Consider the following 23,229-nt stretch of genomic DNA (forward strand, 5'->3'; position numbering starts at 1 on the left):
TAAATAAATATATATATATATAGAATAGATGCAAAAAGATTAAAATTGAAATTTATTTTTTAGGTATATGCAGAGATGATGATAGAATTATATTTTTAAATAGGAAAACAAATTTTAACACACTGAAGCATGGTTTTTAATTCTATAAAAAATAATTTATTTTCATTTAAGAGTATAAATCATTAAAACACAATTATACTTGTTCCTAATTATTCATTTCTCAAATTACTATTTGTGTGTTTAAGTGTGATAATATTATTATGCATAGGATATTCTTGCAATTTTTTATGAACTTTATTGTATTTCTCTATTTTTGTTTCATTTCTTATTAGAAAAGTGCATTCAACTAATTAATTTTAAATTATATATTGTAATAATATAACTACCATGTTTAATTTGTTTATCCATAATACAAAAAAAAATTTAAACAGAAGAAATTTTCACAGTTAATATGCCCTTGCTGGGAAATCATTTTGCAGTGATCATTACTGCAAAATGACATTTCACCAAGGTCATGGCAGAATTTAGCAATAAAGCCAGTTCCTTTGTAAATTATTGTAACTACGAGGATAGTCCCAGAAGTACCCGACCTAACAAAGAAGACACAAAAAATTTGGTAAAACATATCTTTATTCATAAACATATCAACATAGTCTCCTTTTAGCTTGATACACTTTTTCCAGCAATGTACAATAGCTTCACTCCCCTGTTTATAATGAGAACTGTCGGGCTTCTCAAAATAGCCATCAACCGCAGACTCCACCTCTTCATTGTTGGCAAATCTTTTATCACCAAGCCATTTTTTTAAGTTTGGAAAGAGAAAATAATCCGAGGGGGCTAAATCTGGCGAATAGAGTGCGTGAGGAAGCAGTTTGAACCTTAACTCATTGATTTTGGCCATCACAATAACGGATGTGTGAACTGGTGCGTTGTCTTGATGAAACAACACTTTCTTTTTCGCCAAATGTGGCCGTTTTTTCTTGATTTCATCACTCAAGCGCTGCAATAAGTTCGCATAATACTTGCCGTTGATTGTTTTTCCTGGGCGCATCCCAAAAAACTGACGCCATGACCTTGCCAGCAGATGGAACTGTTTTCGCCTTCTTTGGAGCTGATTCTCCCCTTTCAGTCCATTGTTTCGACTGTTCTTTCGTCTCAGGTGTGAAGTGATGGACCCATGTTTCATCCATGGTTATGAATCGACGCAAAAATTCGGCTTTGTTGCTGCGAAACATTGCCAAAGACTCGATTGAAACATCCTCACGACGCTGTTTTTGTCCCATTGTTTGCAAATGCGGCATCCATCTTGCGCACAGCTTTCTCATGTCCAAATTTTCAGTTAAAATGCAATGTACAGCACTTTTTAAAATGCCTACCATGTCTGCTAGCTCTCGCACTTTGAGTTGACTGTCATCCAATACCATTTTGTGGATTTTTTCCGCCATTTCTGGCATGGTCACCTCACTTGGTCGACCACTACGATGTTTGTCTTGGCAGCTCGTACGGCCTCGTTTAAACTCTGCCAACCAATATTTTATTGTTGTAAATGAGGGAGCAGACTCCCCCAGAATAGAATCTAGCTCAACTTTAATATTGGTTGGACTGAAACCTTTCAAATGAAAGTATTGTATCACATAACGATGACAAATTTTTTCCATGTTTACAAATTCACTGAGATTGTTCACTATTTATGGCTGCCAAAAAATACTATACAACGTAACGTCTTCAAACTTCAGACTTAAGCTTTATAAGGTTGATACTTTCAAACACAGTCGTTTTTTTTTTTTTTCAAACAAGTACCGCCATCTATGTCAGGTTGGGTACTTCTGGGACGACCCTTGTATTTTATTTGTGTAGAAATGTGTAGGGTTTAGCAAAATTATTTTGAGACAGAATTGAGTCTGGGTTTCAGAGTCCATGTTTAATATGTATTGGTTTTCATTTATTGAACATTGGTATCCATGATACTTTCAAACAATGAAAAATCTATATATTTTGAACTATTATTAATAATTAAATGCTAAGTAATTTGGCACTAGAGATAGGTGTTGGGTGCTCTCTCTTGCTAAATTTAATAATTATAATTAAATTATTAAAATAATAATAATATAGCTTGATATAATCTGTCTAATCATTTAGCTTTATTATAATGTTGGTATTGTAGATATGACAGCAAAACTAATCTAGTTGTATTTAGACTGAATTTGCTAGCTGTATTTTATCTTTACAAATTAGTAAAGATCATTTTTTTTTACATGTTTACTAATAAGGCTATGGCAATTAACAACCAATTATTTTTATTTAATACTGTTAAAATATACAAACTTGTTGAATTTTAGATCAAGTACAAAGTCTGATTATAAATGAAACCTTGACAAATCCAAGTACTTGGAATCAAAAATCTGTTATTGTAAGGTGTAGTTAATACATAAATGTTAGAAAACAGTTGTCAAAGTGCAGTTCATGAGTCACATCCAGCTCAGACAAGATATTTGACTTTTTGCAATTTCAGATTTTTCTGATAATATAATCAGTATTTCCTGTCAAATGCACTGTTTCATTTTTCTACAGGAAGTCTGCTTCTACTCAAATATTTTATCAGTGAGGCAAATATAGCTTTATTATGTTAATTACCAGATCTGATATTTATTAAAGTAAATGCAGCTCTTGGAAGTAATAGAAGGAAAATATTTTTAAAATTATATTGAATTAATATTTTTAAAATTATACTTTACAGTCTTTTATTGTATTATAATAATTTTTTGAAAAACTTTTAAAAATATTTAAACAGATTTTTAAATTAAAATAAGCTGTGAATTTTACTATATTATTATTTATTTAAGATTTGAATTACAAACTAAATAGTATATCAAAATTTGGCAAACTTTTATAATTTTACAGTGAAATGTATTATTTTATTAATCAATTATATCCATATTATGTGGGGAATTTGATTTCCAAAAGTTGTGATAGCTTTTTAAAATTCAAAATGGATGTGCATTGAAATGCTATTATTACATAAATACAAAATTTACTAATTGTTCAGTTTATTGTGTATGGTGATTGAATCAATTGGTTTTATGTTATAATTTCAGTACTTTAAAATGTTGAATATGCTTTTGATAATAGATTAATTATATATTGAATTATATATATATATAAATCATAATTATTTTGATTTTCAGGACTTCGGGACAAACATCAGCAAACCAGCATTCATCAAGATCCCATGCAGTTTTTCAAATTATTTTGAAAAAAAGGTTAAAAAGATTTAAACTGAATTTTTAAAATCATAAAATTTTAAACTTATTCATTTCAATTTTAATTTTAGGCTTACTGGAAGATTACATGGCAAATTTTCCCTCATTGATTTAGCTGGTAATGAAAGAGGTGCAGACACTTCTAGTGCCAATCGTCAAACACGAATGGAAGGTGCTGAAATTAATAAAAGTCTTCTTGCTTTAAAAGTAAGTGATTTTGATATTTAATTATACTTAACCCTTTTTGAGGCGCATTTTTTATAAAATTTTTAATTAAGCATAAAAAATACTTAAAACTGAAAAAAAACGAAAGAAATGCGTTAATTTTGAAGAAAAAGCTGCCAAGTTCCTTTGTCTCCCCTTTCTGTGAAATTTAACACCATGAGTCATTGTTTACACAGCTGTGTGACCTTGAACACAGCTGCAGTCGGATTTTCTGGGGCATTCTCTTAGACCTCTCGGGAGGACAAGGGTTTAAAGTAGGGTGAATTCGAAATTGGCGTATATTTTTAAACATTTTTAAAAAATTAAAAATTTTATTGCGATTTCCAACTCCCCCTAATTAATTAAATTTATATTTAAAAAAATATATTATTTAAAATATTTAAAAACTTTTGGAGATCGTTTTTGACATCAGAAACTAGCTTTAAATAACTTTACCGAAGTCAAATCTGTGCACTACAACTTAGGAACCATGAATGAAATTTGATAAAAAAAAAAAAACTCCCATTAAAAAACAATTAATTGTTAAATCACGCGTAATTAAAATCGCGATAAAATTTTTTCACGCGGGCAAAAAATTTTGTTAATAACTTAATATTAAAGTAGTTCTTACTACAGTAACTGATTATATTATATATTACAATAGGTTGGTCCACTGTCCTTTATTTCTTTGCTTAAATCATTTTGTCAAATTTTATGCAATTTGAGATACTAGCTGTAGATTCAGAAGCTTAGTAATTAATAAATTTCATTGAAAGTAGTTTTTACTATAAGACAAACTTGAAAAGTTTGCTAAATAGTTTGCCATTAAACTCTATAATGATACTAAATGTGTACTAAATGAAAATTTGAATAAATTGTTTTTGTAACAATAATTTAAATATAAATTTTAAAGGTAATGATAGCAGGTTTGAATTATTTAATAATTCAAATCAGATTCAACTGAATTAATTTCTACAGACTATTGAGCCATACATAAAGTGTGGATGTGGGTAGATGTTTTATATACCATAAAGTGGGAGTACCTTTGCACCTATTTATTTATTTATTTTTTTTTTTCAGAAATCTTTGCAGTCTCTTATATTGGCATTATAAACATGTTCTATTGCACATGTACTCAGAAATGTCTACTGAAACAGCTAACCAAATCTCAGTATTGCAGCTTTCTTTCTTTTTTTTTTCAGACCAAAAAATGTGGCACAGAATATTCTCATTGAGGAAATATCCTCATCCTTTATACCACTTTAAATATTTATTACATTGATAAAAAAGCAGGAATTGACATGGAGCAATGTTTTCACTTGATAATGTTACTTTAAACCATACTCACAAAAGCAGACTATTTGAAATTAATGCAGTAATTTATTAACAGTATCTAAGAGATGTACAAAAGAGATACAAAATTAAATTGTGATTTTCCAATCATGATTGATATACTTGCTTTAGAGGCATTGCAGACATTTTTTAGATACTTGACACCTTGTTTATTTGTAACTAATTTTGATTTCAAATGTTTTCTGGGGTACCCATCAAAAGTTTCTTTTAAATTGCCGAAGAAAACTAAGTATTTCTTTTGTTATTGATGCCCTAGTCTTTGTTATGTTTGCTGTGGTTTTCTTTTTAAATATTTCTCAATCAATTTTTTTTTTCTGATTATTTATTTATGAACTGTTTTACTATTCTCTTAACATGAACAATGCAACATGGTTTAGACTCATACCCAGGGAATTCAAAGCAACTCATGGAACAGCACAATCAGAAATGATGTTCTCCTCTGCTCCACTTCCATGCTAGTGCAAATAACCCCAACATAATTAAAATGTTAGATGCATTTGCATTTACTTGAACTGTAGATTTGGGGCATAAAGTATAGTAAGAAATCATTTATTTATAAAATATCAACATAATTAGAAACAAAATAAATATACATTTAACTTATTATAACTTTGAGGCTTTGGAATAGACATAAAAGTTGAAATGCCAATATTTTGGACTTTTTCAGTCTAAAGTTCAATCAAGAGTCAAGCCAATGCAAAGAATTGAGGGATGCCCAATTCAATTATGAAATGTGCTATAATATGCCCTCTGCAAAGAAAAAAATATGAATCACTTGAATACAATTCTTATTTTACAAGTCACAGGTCTGTAAAAGTGATTTGCAAAGTGGTACAACATATTGTCACCTTACAGTGTCAGAGTAATTTATTGATTTTTAAGTAACTTTTATACTTATCATAAACCTTAAGTTTGAAAATATAAAGCATTAGTCAGGATTGTGTTTACTCTCGTATTTCCTAAGGAATTTGGATATTTGGAAAATTTAACTTATGAGTCAACTATGACTCAGTTTTTTCAAACAGCATAAATAGACACTTCCCTATTTACAAATAATTGTATAACAAATGTACATCACCAATCTTTCACTGTTGTCAATAATATGACCAATGGCTGAACACACTAGTTGCTAGATTTTTTTTTTTTTTTTTAGTGGTCCAAATGATAAAGGTTTCATAAGAGAAATGAGTTTCAGGTTTTGATATGACTAATTTTAAAAGTGTGCAGTTTTTGAGAGTGATACACTGTAAGTCTCATTCCCATGATACGTTGTCACCAAGCATAACCAGGATCCAATCTTTTGCAGCCTTGAATCCAAACATAGATTTTTCCTCTTTTGCAATAAATGTTCATGTTGCATCCTTGTCCAAAATAGAACCATTTCATCAACATTAAATATTTGCTCAGATAAATATTCCACATTCTCAATAATTTCAACCAGAAGTTCAGAAAATTCACTTGCTGCATCTGTATTTGCACTCGTCCATGATTTTGATGTTATGCAGATTTGAATATTTCTTGAATTGGTTGAACCATCCAGCACTAGCTTTAAATGTGATCTCTGTATTTGTGATGCTGGCCTTCTCTTGTAAATCCTTGTGCAGAAACCTAGTTTTTTTCTGGATAATCAGAAAATGTAATGGTGTCACTTCTCTATCATATCCTCAATCCAACGAAGCAACCATTTCTTCATCTTTGAAATCAGATTCACTCTCCTCTTGGTANTAAGGACCGGGATCGAATTCCCTAGTTGTCACCAAGCATAACCAGGATCCAATCTTTTGCAGCCTTGAATCCAAACATAGATTTTTCCTCTTTTGCAATAAATGTTCATGTTGCATCCTTGTCCAAAATAGAACCATTTCATCAACATTAAATATTTGCTCAGATAAATATTCCCCATTCTCAATAATTTCAACCAGAAGTTCAGAAAATTCACTTGCTGCATCTGTATTTGCATTCGTCCATGATTTTGATGTTATGCAGATTTGAATATTTCTTGAATTGATTGAACCATCCAGCACTAGCTTTAAATGTGATCTCTGTATTTGTGATGCTGGCCTTCTCTTGTAAATCCTTGTGCAGAAACCTAGTTTTTTTCTGGATAATCAGAAAATGTAATGGTGTCACTTCTCTATCATATCCTCAATCCAACGAAGCAACCATTTCTTCATCTTTGAAATCAGATTCAGTCTCCTCTTGGTAATAATTGTGCCTTTTAATGTTGCCATACCTTTTTGTGCTTTCAACAATGCGAACTTTTGCCTTCACTATTGTATTCACTGTTGAAATAGGTCAATTCATTTCCCCAGCTATTATTGTTATTTTCTCATCTTCATACATACAAATTATTTTAAATTTTTCTTCTAAAGTAATTGCAGACCTTTGTTTGTTTGGTTTATTATGGATGAATTTGGTTTGTTGTTTTGATTGCATTTTAATGGTACAGTACTGTGAATAAACAATGAACACTATGTAAATGTAACAGTGGTAAACAGGTTATGTATTAAACAAACCACTTGAGGCAAACTATACTAATGGCATGAAACAATACATATAGAAAAACAAGCAATGAAAATGTGCTTGATTTCGGTGCTCGACCTTCACATGAATAGGAGAATCTTGTTTACAAGAAAGAGTGCCTGGTACACTTGTGTATGTGTTTACAATTAGACTGAAAAGTAAAGGATTAGCAGAGCAATAAAGTAAAAGAAAGGAGGAGAGGGAGAGATAGAATGAATGGATGTTTGAAATAGAATAATTTTTTGTAAAATTACATGTCAATAAATTACTCAGATTTTTTCTGATTTTTGAGATTTACATTTTATGTAACTGTGAATTTACATAAGTTGCATGTTGCATAACTTGAGGTATTTTTGCATTAGGTATTCTGGGTTAGTTCATATAATGTTAATAGATAAAGGTTTTCCAACTGTTTGGCTGCAGTTTTTAAATTGCACTGTCTTCTGTCCTTCATTAATTAATTAATCTTGATAGTAGAGTTAGATAGATGAAAATTAAGACCAAATATGGAAATCATAGAGGCTGGAGACCCATTTAACTATATACGAATGTCTGGTCTGGACAAGAAATGTGATTTTCTTTCTAAAATTAAAGGATGATTAAAAATTGTAGCTGGGATTGTGATGATGTTACAATGAACTATTTGTCAGAAAAAAATGAGCAATTGTTTAATTATCTGAATTTTATGAAATTACTGATTGGTAAAAGCTTATTAAAAATAAGTAAATTTGCTACCATACATTAGTCTTTTAATTTTGTCAATTGTTTTTATTTTATTAAAGTAAAGGTATTTTACACATAACAAAAACCAATAATTAGATGACCTATAGGAATGATTTAATTTGTAAATTAGCACAGCAGAATAACTAGCAGGAATGGAAAAATTCTTTTAGACATTTTATAACACTTCTAAATTATAAAATGTAAAAACACAAATAAATTAAAACCTTAAATGAATTTGAAACCACAATTGCTACAATATCTGTATTAATCACATCATGATTGGGTTCTTAGTTTTTTTCATTGAAGAGTGCTTAATGCGAGAACATTTGGCACAGAGTTGATTGGATAAGGTGCTTTCAACAAAACTAAACTTGACAATCACCTTAAATCAGTTTTTCAGTTTCTCTTTCAAACTATTGATGCATTTCAATGTATGAGAGATTAGAAGAATAACTTTTATCATCGTAGCTTTATTTATTACACTCGAAATTAATATTTCTGTTATTTAAGTAAGCAATCTGGATCAAACTCAATCATAAAAATGTATTTAATTATATGAAATCAATAACTATCAGGAAATAAATTTTTTAAGAGTGACTTGTAATTCTTTTCTTTACTCACATTCCTATGGTCCATGAGTTAAAATGACTAAGAATTTTTTAAGTTTAGGACAAGCCCTTATTAGTATAAAAGTTTTATCAGAATCAGTAATTAATTCATTGTGTGAAAAGTTTAATGAAACAATTCTATTACATTCTGTTGAATACAGTTTAATAAAGCTATTAGACAATTTTAACATTTAAATTATTGAATTTCTTTAAAATACAAATTTTGTTTTATGGGATTTACCATATATTTATTCTAATAAACAGTACAACTGCAAGACTAAAAAGTAGACATCACTGGAGTGATTAACTTTTTTATATTAGTAAAAATGCTGTCTATTGAAGGAAGATAAGACTTACTTTAAATTCAAAAATTAGAGTATTCAGTATTGTCATTTTTGCCACAATTTGAAATAGTGTATTGAGTGTTGCATTTTTCTCAAATAGTATTGAAATGAAAGTTACTAGATTTATTCCCTTAATAGTTGCCCTCAAATGATAGTACAGTAGCCTCTTGTTATATTGCACTTGTTGGGAGACAAGGAAAAAGTGCGCTACATTCAGTGTTACAATATAACCAAGTACTAAAAATTCTGGGCTTAAACAAATTATATATGCTATGGAAACTATCCTAAATTCTTTCATCAGCAAGTGTTTCTGATATAAAATAAACTTTTGCAATACTGAATTTTATTCATGGTTATATCATATTAAATGATGTTTACATAAACATTGATACCATGAATGCCCATTTAGCATTGTTTCTTTAATAATGACATTTAAAGACAAATAGTGTTAATATAAAAACAAAATATCAGTTGTGATTTTATTACACAGTAACAAGCAATTTAATACTTAGTAAAAAGTCATGTAATTTTAATTTTTCAAAAAAAAATTAAAAATACAGCAATATTACTGTAATATTGAACATATAATAGAACATCAAAATGTATAAAATTAGAGTAAAAATTTTTTAAAAGGTAAAATAAAGTTACTACTGTATTAAAGTTTTAGAATTTACCATTCAAAAATAAAGAAATCTTTCCTTACACAGTTTGTGGTGAATTGGAAATTTCACACCTTGTGTGAATTGATTCAATACCCTCAATTCCATAAAGGTGTCAAATTTCAAATCCACAGAAACTTGTAAATGAGTTGATCTTACTTAAAACTAATAAACAACTTTTAATATCAAAAGAAAACAAATGCAGGGATTGCACTGGATAGGGCCAGAATTACAACTTTGGAATAAAATATAATACTGGCAATAGAAAGTGGTGAAAGTGGTCCTAGTCTGCTTGTTTTGATATTCAGCATGAAATGAATCACACTTCAGGAATAACAGCAAAATGTCAACTTCTGAACATGGACTTCTGAATGGGAGTTCTATACATCACACACCTAGTGATTTCATGATGTCACACTGCAAGTTTGTGGGGAGAAAAGTAGGAAGTGATGACAAGAACCAAAGATAGTTTTGTGCAATGCTGCCTAGCATTTCCAGATTGGGATTTTTTTATTGACCAACAGAAATTTTGGGAAACTTTTTGGCATGACTTTTTTCACTTTGATATTTTTTTCAATCATTGCATATGTATATTTTATAACAAAGCATGCAAAAGTTTGTAAGTTGAAGGAAAAATATTTTTTTAGATATTCAGAAATGTCAGTACAGGTACTTTTTTCCCCTTTTACTTATCATGGACAAGCTGTAGGAATGCTTCTAGTAATTAATAAATTTTAAAAAATTTATCTTACTTTTTATATTTCCATAACAAATAATTAATTTTTTATATTTAAAAATTGGCTTTACTTTTTGAAATTTAAGACAATAATTTTATTTTGATAAACTTTAAATATAAATTCTGTTTGAGTTGTGCTAGAGTTAACAGATATAAAATACATTAATAAATTATTTTGTTTTCAAGGAATGTATAAGAGCTCTGGGTCGCAAAGGTGCACATCTTCCATTTCGTGCAAGTAAATTAACTCAAGTGCTAAGGGATTCTTTTATTGGAGAAAATTCCAGAACATGTATGGTAAGAAATAACTTTTGTTTAATCATCTTTCTTAATTTTAACTGTTTCTTAATTAAATTATAATGTATGTGTAAGTATTGATTTTCTTTTTGTTAGTTACAGTTTTGGTTATATTTTAGGCTTTATTTTTTCAAACAGCATTATTAATTTTCATGTACTAGCTCATGTTTCACTATAATGTATGAGTCTGCTCAATAGTATTTGTGCTTTATGCATTTCTTAGCAATCCACTGAGTCTGAGTCTGAAAACAGTGATTTAATTTTGAATTACAGATAATTGTTTTCAGTTATCTGTGATTAGAATTTTTGATAATAGAAAAATATCTGTAATTAAGGTATACTATCTGAAAAAATATTTTTATTTTAGTGAAACAGTGGATAATAACGCTGTGTTGATAGCACATGAATCTTTGAATCTTTCAGAACTGTATAAACCTGATCTAAGAAATGTTACACATAATAAATGTTCCTATATATATATATATATAAGAATCTGAGCTGCCAGTTTTCAGGGGTCAATTTCTTTGTCTCCCAAACACCTGAAGTAATTCCAAATAGCTCTTTTGAAAGAAAATTGTTTTCGTAGGTAGTGTGCAAAATTTCAAGATTTTTCTATAGAGCAGTTGCCTAAATATAAGCAATTGAAAAGTGCAAAAATCTCAAAAAAAAAAAAAAAATCTGTATTTTCATCTCCTTTTTTCTTCTTCTGGCACTGCAGATACTTGTGTAGAGAAAAAATAAGTTTAAAATTTGAAATTTTAAACTTGTCTTTGTTGTTATCAGTGAGGTGCTTGCAAAACTTCTGGGTCAATAGGTCAAAGTTCATAGAGGTTTCCCACAAAGCTAATTCAGTTTTATGACCTAATTTTATGCTAATAAGCATAAAATTTTATGGAAACAAATTAATTTTATTCAAAGTGTTACTCAGAATTATAAAAGCTCAAATTTATGTGAATTAAAACTTTTTTTATAACAATTTTTCTAAACAGTGTATTGAAAGCATCAGTTGGTGGTGCATTTGATTGGCAGCACATTCAGTTGCCAATTGCCAACTGAATTGTATGTCATTGTCTTATGTCTTGAAATAATAATACAATTATTAAACAAAAACAATTGATGTCCAAACAAAAACATCTGAGATGTAAAAAAAATTACACAAAGTAAAGATTTTTTTTGGGAAACTTTTTGGCATGACTTTTTTTCACTTTGATATTTTTTCAATCATTGCATGTGTATATTTTATAACAAAAATATAAAGTAATCATGAGTGCTACAAGATTTCAAATTTCTGCACGTTGTTTGTGGCATAGTTCCAGTCTCCCTTTTCTTTGTTACATTCATGTTATATTTTTGTTTACTAGGAGTAATGCCATTCATTCTATGAGGCTTGCAGTTTGGTAAACTTATCTCTACATTACGTATCTTTTTATAACTAGTTAAAATTTTATTAATTATAATTTACTTGTCTTAATTTTTGATTTTATTATGAAGTAAACAAATAAGTGATAAGTTATGTATTTGCTTTTCTCATTTTGTATTAGTTCCTTTTATTTTGGTAGATAATTTAATGAACATTTTCTTTTTATTTATTTTATTACATTTAGAATCATTAGGTGATTAGGTAAATAGGTGATTTTAATGCTACTTGAGGAGGATGAGTAGTTGAATTATGCTAGAACAATTAGGCATAAATTTTGACTATAAGAAAAATGGATCAGCTCATTCCTATTTACAAGTTTTTAGTAACAATATGTGGTTGTAAAATTTAGGTTACACTATATGTAATAAACTGAATTTATTTTTTCATATCGATACTTGTTCTCGTACCACATGAAAATTATTCTTGCACACAAATGCTTGGCATTATATGAATCTTGAAAACAAAAGGATTACAGTATATCCAAATTGTTTTGTCTCATCCACTGTGCTAAAAGAGATAAGCCAAATTTACAATCTTATTTGCATGTAATACAAATAGTTAAGTATTTGTCAAAAGTTATTTTTAAATATATAAATGATTATAATTTAGCAACGAACAAATTGGTGTTCGACTATCAGTTTGATTTCAACTTGGTCATTTGAAAGATGTAATGTTTGAAAGAAAAATTGTTAAAAGGTGAAGAAGTGCTTTCATGGTGCATCAAACTTTTATCAGTATAATATTCCTTACTGCAAAACTATGAAACATGGAGGAAATTTTTAGTAAAAAAATCTAAAAAAAATTTTTTACTAAAACATACATTTTTCTTATGTAGTTTAACTTTTTTCTGCCTATGAATACTTATGTAGAATTATAATATGCAAATTTTTATAATTTAAAAAGTTAAGAACTTTTTAACTTTTGTTATATTTTAAGATTAATTTCATCTCTATTGGCTTAAGGAAAAATGTATTGCTGCAAAATTTGAATGGTTTAAATATAATTATTTAATAATTAACCATTCTTTTTTATTTAGAAATTAATTTTGTTTATTAGGACAAAAATGCCAATTTGAAAATAATGGTTCTACTCCTATAGTAGGCCAATAAGTCCATACTAGAAATAAAACTCAGATCATAAATTTGTTAGAGAAGTTTTTAATTGATGTCTGATTATATTGTCATACGTCTATTAAAAATGATTATTAATCAAGTATTCTTGTACTATATAGTGGTACCTCGGTATATGTCTGCTTTAGAATACATCCAATTCAGAATACGTTCTGTTTGGACGAAACAAATTTTGCTTGGTATATGACTTTTGTTCAGTATACGACTTAATACAATTATACGTGTCATCTATGAACAAGTAGCACTATCATCGGTGTACTAGACCAGACTAGATGTTCGCGGTGCCAGTTTATAACAGGGGTGGGCAAGCAAGAGTCAATGGGAGTCAAAATGTGGGTTTTGCAAAATGCATCGGAGCCGCAATTCTGTATTTTTTTTATTCTGTACCACGACTTTATTATATAATATAAAACAAATATTGAATTTATTAATTATAAAAAAATAAACATATATTCACAAAATTGTGGAAATAAAATTGTAAAAATAATAATAAAAAGCAGAAATTAACACTTTCAGCAAGATTTGCATGTAACTCAAAAAGAACACATTTGCCCATGTCTGGTTTATAACTTTGTTAAATTTCTTCTGAATTTAATTTGTAAGTAAAATTTTTTTATTTTAATTAATTAATTAATTAATTATTAATTGCAAGAAGGCAAATGAAAAGCAACAGAAAACTAAAAAAATGACTAGAATCACAATTGAAACTGAAAAAAGAGATTGTCGAGAAATATGAAGGCGGCATGTGTGTTCGAGATTTTAATTGTTGCATACCGTATTCCGAGAACGACGATATTGACAATTGTGAAAAATAAAGACATTATTAAATCTGCTAATGTTGCGAAAGGGGTTAAATCAATTTCTAAACAGAGATCGAAGACATTAGACCATGTTGAGAAATTGCTTTTGCTTTGGATAACTGAAAAACAGTGTGCTGGAGACAGTGTGTCAGAAGCAATTATTTGCGAGAAAGCTAAAAAGATACATGCTGATCTCATGAAAAATCAAGCAGGAATTAGCCAGGAAAGCGAGGTGTTTAAAGCCAGCCATTTTTTTTACATGAGAATTGATTAATCATTTTTACAGTACTTCTTATGGGAAAGGTTGGTTTGGTATATGTCTTATTCGGTATAAGTCCAAACATCAGGAATGGATTAAGGTCGTATACCGAGATTCCACTGTATTTTATAACTTAAAACTGATTTTACTGTTTATTCATAAAAATATATATGATTAATAACTATTTTCTATAAATTAATAAGATTTGAAAAATAATTTTATAATTTATGGAAAATAATGTGAAACAATATTGATATTCATTATTTTAAAATTACTTTTCAGATTGCTATGATTTCACCTGGAATGAACTCCTGTGAACATTCTTTGAATACTTTAAGATATGCTGACAGGTAAATTTTTTTAGTAAGAATAATGTAATATGTAATATATATATATATATATACACAAGTTAGCTTTAAAAGATTTCCTAGAATTATGCTATGTTAGTCAATTAAAGACAATGAAAAAGAGAACATGCAATGCATGTCTTAGCTAAACATGTCAGGAATAGAGAAATGTGTTCAAACAAATCCATATTCACTGCAAAGATGACAACAGTTACCATTAACTGAAGGTCATGTTAGTGAGATGATGTAAAACAGAGTCTGGTGAAAATGTCTATTATGAAAGAACAATGTTCAAATATAAAATTTTCTGTGTTATTGGGAGAAAAACCCTCTGAGACCTTCAAGATGCTTCAGGATGCCTATGTTGAATCTGCCACAAAGCATTTTCAAGTTTGACTGGCAAAAAATGCTTTTGTAATGGATGAGGAAGTATTGCTAATGATTTGCGAAGTGTCATCTGTCAACATCAACATCTGGGGAGAAAGTGTCGGTTATACGTGAGATTGTGAGGTCAGACAGCAGGAATTTCAGTTGAAATTTGTCATTCCATTAATTGAACATAAACTATGTTTGTCAACACATGGTGCCATGAATGCTCAAGGTAGACCTCGTGCAATTTCTTCCTCTTACCCCAGTTGAAAGATGCCACTTTAAGAATGTGGATGGGGTTTTACAAGTGTGACATATGTGTTGCAGGTGCTGTCATGAGACAGCTTTCAAGAATGTTTTCAGCAGCTATTCCAGCATGAGCAAAAATGTGTGGTTGCTGAAGGACACATTGCTTGATTTGTCAATTGTACACATACTTTTGAATAATAAACCAATTCAAGGAACTTTTTGAAGCTCCTTGTGTGTGTGTGTGTGTTGTAGTTATTTGATTTTTATTATTGTCCAGTAATAAGAGATATATTTAAAATTAATTAATATTCATACTGAATTAAATAATTAAGTTGCAAAATTTATATGTAAACAAAAATTTATTGTTTATCATCTTTGTAACATAATTTTGATCTCTGACAATTATTTTTATATTCTTTCTTGTTTTAAAGGATTATATAATTGTTTAACTTTGTTATTTATAATCCTAGCTATTATGTATTGATATCTCATCCAAGAAGAGTGTCCTCTCAAACTGATTAGAGTATATTTTTCTTAATTTTAAATCCATGCATATATATATATATATATGCATGGAAAACTGAAAAAATATGCTCCATATTGTCATATAAATCAATGAATATTACTCTTAATTTTGAAACTATAGTAATGAAATGTACTGAAGTAGTTCTTTGTGAACTTGATGCATATTGTTTTGTTTAGAACAGTGTAAATAATATAGGAAACAGGATAATGACTTTCTAAATTTTACTACATGACTTGAGTATCAGAAAAACAATTTTAAAGATTGATTTATTGTAAAGAAATGTTCTATTTTTATACTGTACTAGCTTACCCGTCGCGCATTGCTGCGATCTCAGAAGAAACAAAATTCAAGCAAACTCGTAATGATAAAATTAAATTTTCATTTTATCATTTTTATTGAAACTTATTATTATTATTCGTTTTCATCGGGAAAACATTTCAAAGTGTTGTTTCAATTCTATTTATTTATTGGAGTGCTCGTGGATACATGATATATTTTGTTTCTCCGTCTGGTGCGTACACGAATAAATCGGAAGGTTTTCTGACGCATGAGCCGGCCACGTACAGTTGTCCACGCGAGAAGCACGGATTCTCCAAATTTAGCCCACACACTCGCAGCGATTGTCAGAAGCGCGATATTCCCCATTTTTATATATATATTTTTTAATCCTTTATAATTTTAATTATTTAATTGCTCCTTCCTCTCTTCCTTGGCATGTTGTGAAATTTCTGATAGTTGGATAATAAACCGTTTTATTGTAATTTGTCTTTTTAAATTATTTTGAGTCGATATTAAAATTTGGAAAAGGGGGATACCTAGATCGGTAAAATAGGCGAATTTCTTCCTACAACTTCGGTCGTTGTTCGGGGTACAGTTAAGATTTTAACGAAGTTCGAGCGAATACATAATTAGCAAAAAAAGTCGAAATAAAGTGATTAAACAAAAATTATTATAAATATCGTAAATAACAGTTCACAAATGCATATATAGAGATATTTTTTGAAGGGGGGAAATGGTCTTCACAATTTGAAATCGATCAAACACACTGTGCACGAATGCTCGTGTAAATGCGCGCCATCTATCGTAGGATAAATGTACTTCGTGGGAGTGTATTAAAAAAAAAAAAACACTTTCCAAAGCTTCATGGCAATCGTACTATGCCACAAACCTTCACTGGAGTATATTAAACAACTTTCCAAAGTTTCATGGCAATCGGATAAATGATGTGGTAATGCATGAAGGACACACACACACACACATTCATTTTTATATATATAGATATTTTAATGAAACAATTTTTATATCTTGTATTCTTTATTACTCTGACGGTAACTACATTCTTATAGTTTTTCTTGATAGTCAAATGAAAACATAAATTGGATTTGATTCCTGATTAATGAACATTCTATGAAAATAATGTAATGATATAATTTTTTTTACATATGTTGAGTAAGAATTAACCATTAAATTATAGTTAGTGATTTATCTCAATTGTATCATCTATGTCAGAGTGAAAATATTTTCTTAAAAAAATCATTTCTACAATTTTCAGAATTATAAGTATGAAGTTTATTAATTAGAAAAAATACAACAAAAAGTTTATTGAATATTAAAACTTGATGAGAGTAAAAATCTGTTTATTTGAAAGTGTAACAAAAACTTCAAGATGAAAATATGGAAAATGTAACTACAAAGAATTTTTTAAATAGATGTTAGTAAAAGTTACTAGACTCTAATTAACATTGTTCTTTATACTCAGAAAATAATAGAAAGGAATATGATTACATCAAGTGGAAGAAGTGAAAATATAGTGCATTTGAGATTCAATCCAATTTTTTTAATTTTAGTATTGCTTTATTTATTCATTTAAAATTTGATTATAACTTATAATATTTTTTATAACTTCAACTAAAAATAATTTTCTCTACTGAGGATATATTATTGATTCCTGTGTATGTGTAAAATTAACCAGAAACATTAACAAGATATCAAAAATGTAATTCTTTTAATTTTGCTACTGAAAGAATCATTACAGATTTATAAGATTTGATGTAAACTGTATTCTTGATATGAGGAGAGAAGCATTTGATTACTAGAGCTAGGATGTCTAGCATTGAAAATCATATGAGTAGTTATAAAATATATATATATTGATGATGATTTCTAGTGCCTAGATGTCCCTAGTTGTAGTGCTGACATGAAATTTACATTGTAATCACATATTAATCTATATTCTTTATATATGTCTTAAAATTTATTAATGATACTGATTAAACAAAATTAATTTTAAATGAAGAATGGAAAGTCAAACATTAGTCTTTGTCACCTCGTTTGTAATTTAATTTAGAAATGTATTTATTAAATTGTGACTTTCAGATGCAAAAATATTTACAAGTTACATTGAATTTTAACTCAGTAACTGAAAAGAGGTTTTAGGTTTTTTTAAATTAAAAGTCACTATAATAAGTTATTAAATGATACAAATTTAAAATTTTTTTAGAGTTAAAGAACTTGGTGCTGAGAATCCTGAAATGAAATCCTCTCCTAATGGTGAAGAGGACATGAATATTCAAAATGATGATCTTGCTCTCCTACGATCATCCAATGTAATTTTTTATTAGTACTATTAGAATTAGAATATATAATTTTTTTACTACTATTATTAAAAATATTTAGATTACAAATTAAATATGTATTATTATTAATTTATATCTTTTAGGAAGGTGAATTATCTGCTGATATGTACACATTCCATGAAGCAATTTCTCACCTTCAGGAAGTTGAAGAAGAACTATTAGACTTGCATAAGAATGTGATTGAGGTAAATTAATTTTTCATATAAATAAATAATTGAAGCATTTATATATTTTTTAAACTTTGTAATTTATAATTGACATTAACCTTTCGACAGTGGAATAATCAGGTATGATGCTACCCCGTAGTAATGAAGAATAAACATGCAAAATTTTTAGAGTATTTTTTTATGCGTTTTTTTTTTTCTCATTACTATACTAATGTATAGTAATGTATAGTTTTACTCATTACTATACTGTACTAATGTATTTTTTCATATTTTTTGGTTATCCATTTTTTCAGTTATCCGACCAACCCCAGTCCCCAATTGAGTCGGATAATCGATGCTCTACTGTAAGATGAAAATTGTTTCATACTAATTTCACTCATTTTCATATAGTATTTGAAACAAATTTACTAGTTAGCAGGAATAGCTATTGATCTTACAGTTAGTTATATGCAGAAAATTAGAAAATTTATTTAACTTAACGAAATGCAAGTTGATTTCTTTTACGGTATACTTTTAAAAATTTTAGATCATATATTTTACCACTCAGCAGTGAGCAACAAATAGATTCATCAAGGGAGATCATGTGGCAGTGGTGAGGGGTGTATATATACGTCAAATTCTTTTGGGGGTATCGCGAAAAAAAATTTACATAAAAAATTACTAGACATAACTATTTACAATATCTTTTTCCAAAACAGTAATGAGAAAAAAACGTGTGGAAAAATACTCTAAAAATTTCGCACATTTATTCTTCACTAGTAAGCACATACCTCCTGACTATTCCACTGTTGAAAGGTTAAAAAAAGTCACCATAGGTATTCAGAAAGTATCCCACTGTTTGGGGAGATGGATACTATCCACAAAGAACAATGTTGGTTGGTCCTTGAACCATTAGGTGACTACTTCCTTGACTTCTGCATTGGAGTTAAAGCATTGCTTCTTAACAGCTTTTTCTAAAGGTTTAAGCAAATGAAAATCACATAATGACAAATTGGGGCTGTGAGAAGATGGTGCAGAACCTCCCAGCATTTTAATGTTAAAGGTTCTTGCACAATGTTTGCAACATGAGATTGAGCATTGTTGTGTAACAAACTCACACTATGTGATAGCATGTCTGGTCACTTATTCTTTATGGCTTTACAGAATTTGTTCAATGTTTGCATTGATGCTCGTGTCAGGATCTTTAAAGTCCACCAGCAAAGACTCTGCAATGTCAAAAAATGCAGTCATCATAACCTTACAGGCAGAGGCCTATGACTTAAATTTTTTTGTGTTGGTGAGCCAGGATGTTTCTATTGCACGCTAGTTTGTTTACTGGTTGGCTCAAAACAATGGCACCATATTTTGACCTTGGATGGATTCCAAATAACTCTGGCCATAATTTTCACTACCCTATGCTAAAAACAAAACATGTGAGATGATTGAACTTTTCCCTGCTTGTTCACTGGTGTATGCTTATCACACTATATGTGATGTTTCCTCCCCTTTGCTGGACCATGTAACATGGCACAGACAGGTTTAATTTAATCAATTCAGTCAATCCTTATATGATAAATTGTTTCAAGTTTGATTAATTTATAATGAATTACAAAAGTAATGAGATATTTTTAATATGGTATTATATTAAATTAGGAATATCAAATGTGTTTTTGTCTAATTTTTTTCAAGTTAGAGAACAATAACAAGAAACAGAAATATAATTTAAAAGAAAAAGATGCAAGCATAATGCATCAAAATTCATTAAAATGAAATGTAGAACTTGATGGACAGGATCATATGTTTACTACACTCAGGTGTTTTTGGAACAATGTTTTATCTTCTCTTGTTCTTATGACATATTAAAATTCTGGCTCTATATCTTAAAGACAAAAATGACATGCAAACAATTTTTATTCAAGTTTGATTTGTTTTTTAGGGTCTATCAACATACCATAACACAAGAAATTGCTATACTACATGATTTGTTGTCATTTTATCATATTTGTATTATTTTTTAAGATTATCATTTTATAGATCAAATTTTTCAGGCTTATCTGCAAAATAAGTTTTTAGTAAATAAAGCAAACACAAATTATTTACATATTTTTAATATTTCAAAATAAATTTATATATTGATGCTATTTTAGCTGATTTATTATGTAAATAATTTAATGAAAGTCATGTAATAAAATATGTTTATTTCAGTTATCTATACATTCTTTTGTATTCATAGTAAATTTTCTATTGTGATTAAATTTAAATTTGTTTTACTGTTTCAGTCATCCCAGAAATGGTTAGATATAGATAGTAGTCTTCTTGCAATGTCTAATGAAGTTGATTATGATGTTGATGGTAAATATTAGTTTATTTCTATTTTACTATTACTATTATTATTATTATTATAATTTTTAAAATAATTTTAAAGCTTATGCTCAACAACTGGAAGATGTTTTAGCTGAAAAATTGGAAATATTATCGAAATTTAAAGGTTAGTAGAAAGTAAGCTTAATTTATTTATTGATTTATAGAATGATTTTTCAATAATACTTATTATTATTGTAGAAAAAGTGACTTCGTTCAGGCAACAACTAGTAGAAGAAGAACAAATAAGTAAAACAATTAAGCGGCCACCCAATAAGTAGTCGGCACATAACTTTTCCAGTTGGTTTTTCTGCAGTTTACTCCAAGATTTTTTGCCAACAGCATGGTAATCACCAACACCAACAAATGAATTATATAATAAGGCATTTGTGCAGTATCTCTATAAAAACTTTGTTGTGGAGATATTTAATTAATGTGTGCCTCATAAGAATGTAAATAGCAAACTCTTCTTATTTAGAAGAGCATATATGAACTCTCAGAATGGCTTCTTCCTTTTACAAGTTTATATTTTGAAGTTAAATTGTGAATTTCTCATAGAATGTACAGTGTCAAAAAGTGTGTATGAGTGTACAGCTTAAGGGGGGAAAATATATATTATTATATATTTTTTTCTTTCAAATAGTAAGTCATTTCTGCATTTTTCAAGATGCTAGTGTTGTGAAATTTTAGTTCTCATGTTTGCTGACTGCTAATCTCATACATATAAATTCACATCATTTAACAGCAAAGAACAAATTTTTGAAACAACAATTTTGTAAATTTGATAAGTTATCTCAGTGACAGATTTGGGCTACCATCTATATAGTTTGTTGTTTTAAATAATATAATAACCATATTGGTCACATTTGTTAGAATTACAATATTTTAATTTTTTAGAAAATTTAATACAAAATGTGCCACAGCAATATCTACTTGTATTTATAAAAGATGTTTTGTATTTACTATTTACAGTTCTTGAACCTCAGTCAATAATAGCTTTAATAGTAATAATAAATTCAGTTTGTCATATTTTGAAAAATTTGCATACATATTACTAGAATATGAATACGGCAGCTAGCAATAGTAGCTAGTAAATATGAGAATTATTTATGTGCTGCTGTGCAGCATCATTATAAAGTTATCTAGATAAATAAAAATTGACTTTAACAAAAATTTAGTATATTCTAAATAAAAGTTATTTTATGAAGTGAATTTTAAAAGGTGAAAAAATTTTTAAATGGATAATAGTTTTTTTTATAAAATCAATTATAAAATTTCAAGAAAACTACCATAAAATCATTCCACATTATTATTCATACAGATAACTAAATTGTGATATGACTTTTCATATGGATTTAATTACTTTGAATAATTACATTAATTTTGAAATTTTATCTTTGTTAGAAATTTTCTTATGGAAAAATATTTTTAACTAAAATTTGAAAATAAAACTTAAAAAGAATGAGAAATTAGACACTATATTATATAAAGTAAATTTTTTTTAGACAACTATTGCACAATTTAAATTCTTTTATGATGATAAAATGTTTCAGTACAGTTGACCCCCTCCCTATAACACTGTTGATAATTCCGTTTTATATGAATTCCATGTTGTATGAGTCACTTAGATTTTACAAATACGTGTGCCGGGCTGTGAACGGCTCACATATTTGTAAAATCTAAGTAACTCGTACAACATGGAATTCATATAAAACAGAATTATCAACAGTGTTATGGGGGTCAACTGTATTGGTATTTTTCTCAGAATAGTTTAATTTACAAAAAGCCTGAAATCATTAATGCAATTAATTACTGATACTTTTTTAAAAGCAAAATATAGCATTAATAGAAAATATGTTAGCTCATTATATTTTTATAAATTTCATATTATTGTTTCCAGTACAAGAAGTTAAAACATTTTAAAATTTTCACAACTCAATATTAAAAAATACACTATGATCTTGTATAAGGACTGTATATGATCATTTTATTACCTATAATCAAAATATTTTTGAAATTAATGAAAAATGATATGTTATCAAGTTACATCTTATAATTTATATGTTGAGAAATTGGCAATAATTTATTTTCAGAGAATTTAATAGTAGCAAGTTGATCTATCAATAAGACAACAAAATCTTGTACTCTTTTTCAGCATTAGTCTGTAAAAATAAGATTTGATAATATGATAGGTATTTTAAAACTTTCTCTTAATTATGATCAAATATATACCTAGACTGATATTTCAGCTACATGCTTTTTGCATTACCTTGTGTTTT

General features: G+C 28.4%; 1 protein-coding gene across 2 annotated transcripts in view; it reads left to right on the plus strand.

Annotated features, from left to right (window-relative positions):
• Positions 1–22,138, plus strand: part of LOC111634326 (kinesin-like protein KIF2A) — a 34,953-nt gene extending 12,815 nt beyond the window's left edge. For both annotated transcript variants that reach the window (XM_023379084.1, XM_023379083.1), the window contains exons 10-18: positions 3,186–3,260; positions 3,332–3,467; positions 10,597–10,707; positions 14,599–14,666; positions 18,308–18,413; positions 18,527–18,628; positions 20,869–20,941; positions 21,015–21,077; positions 21,152–22,138. In XM_023379084.1, coding sequence (XP_023234852.1) covers positions 3,186–3,260; positions 3,332–3,467; positions 10,597–10,707; positions 14,599–14,666; positions 18,308–18,413; positions 18,527–18,628; positions 20,869–20,941; positions 21,015–21,077; positions 21,152–21,231 — 814 coding nt within the window. In that variant the 3' untranslated portion in view covers positions 21,232–22,138. The remainder of the gene's footprint in view (positions 1–3,185; positions 3,261–3,331; positions 3,468–10,596; positions 10,708–14,598; positions 14,667–18,307; positions 18,414–18,526; positions 18,629–20,868; positions 20,942–21,014; positions 21,078–21,151) is intronic.
• The last annotated feature ends 1,091 nt before the right edge of the window (positions 22,139–23,229 follow it).

This window comes from Centruroides sculpturatus, unplaced genomic scaffold (assembly GCF_000671375.1).
Source record: "Centruroides sculpturatus isolate CEXI.00-Female unplaced genomic scaffold, Cexi_2.0 scaffold848, whole genome shotgun sequence".
Lineage (NCBI taxonomy): Eukaryota > Metazoa > Arthropoda > Arachnida > Scorpiones > Buthidae > Centruroides > Centruroides sculpturatus.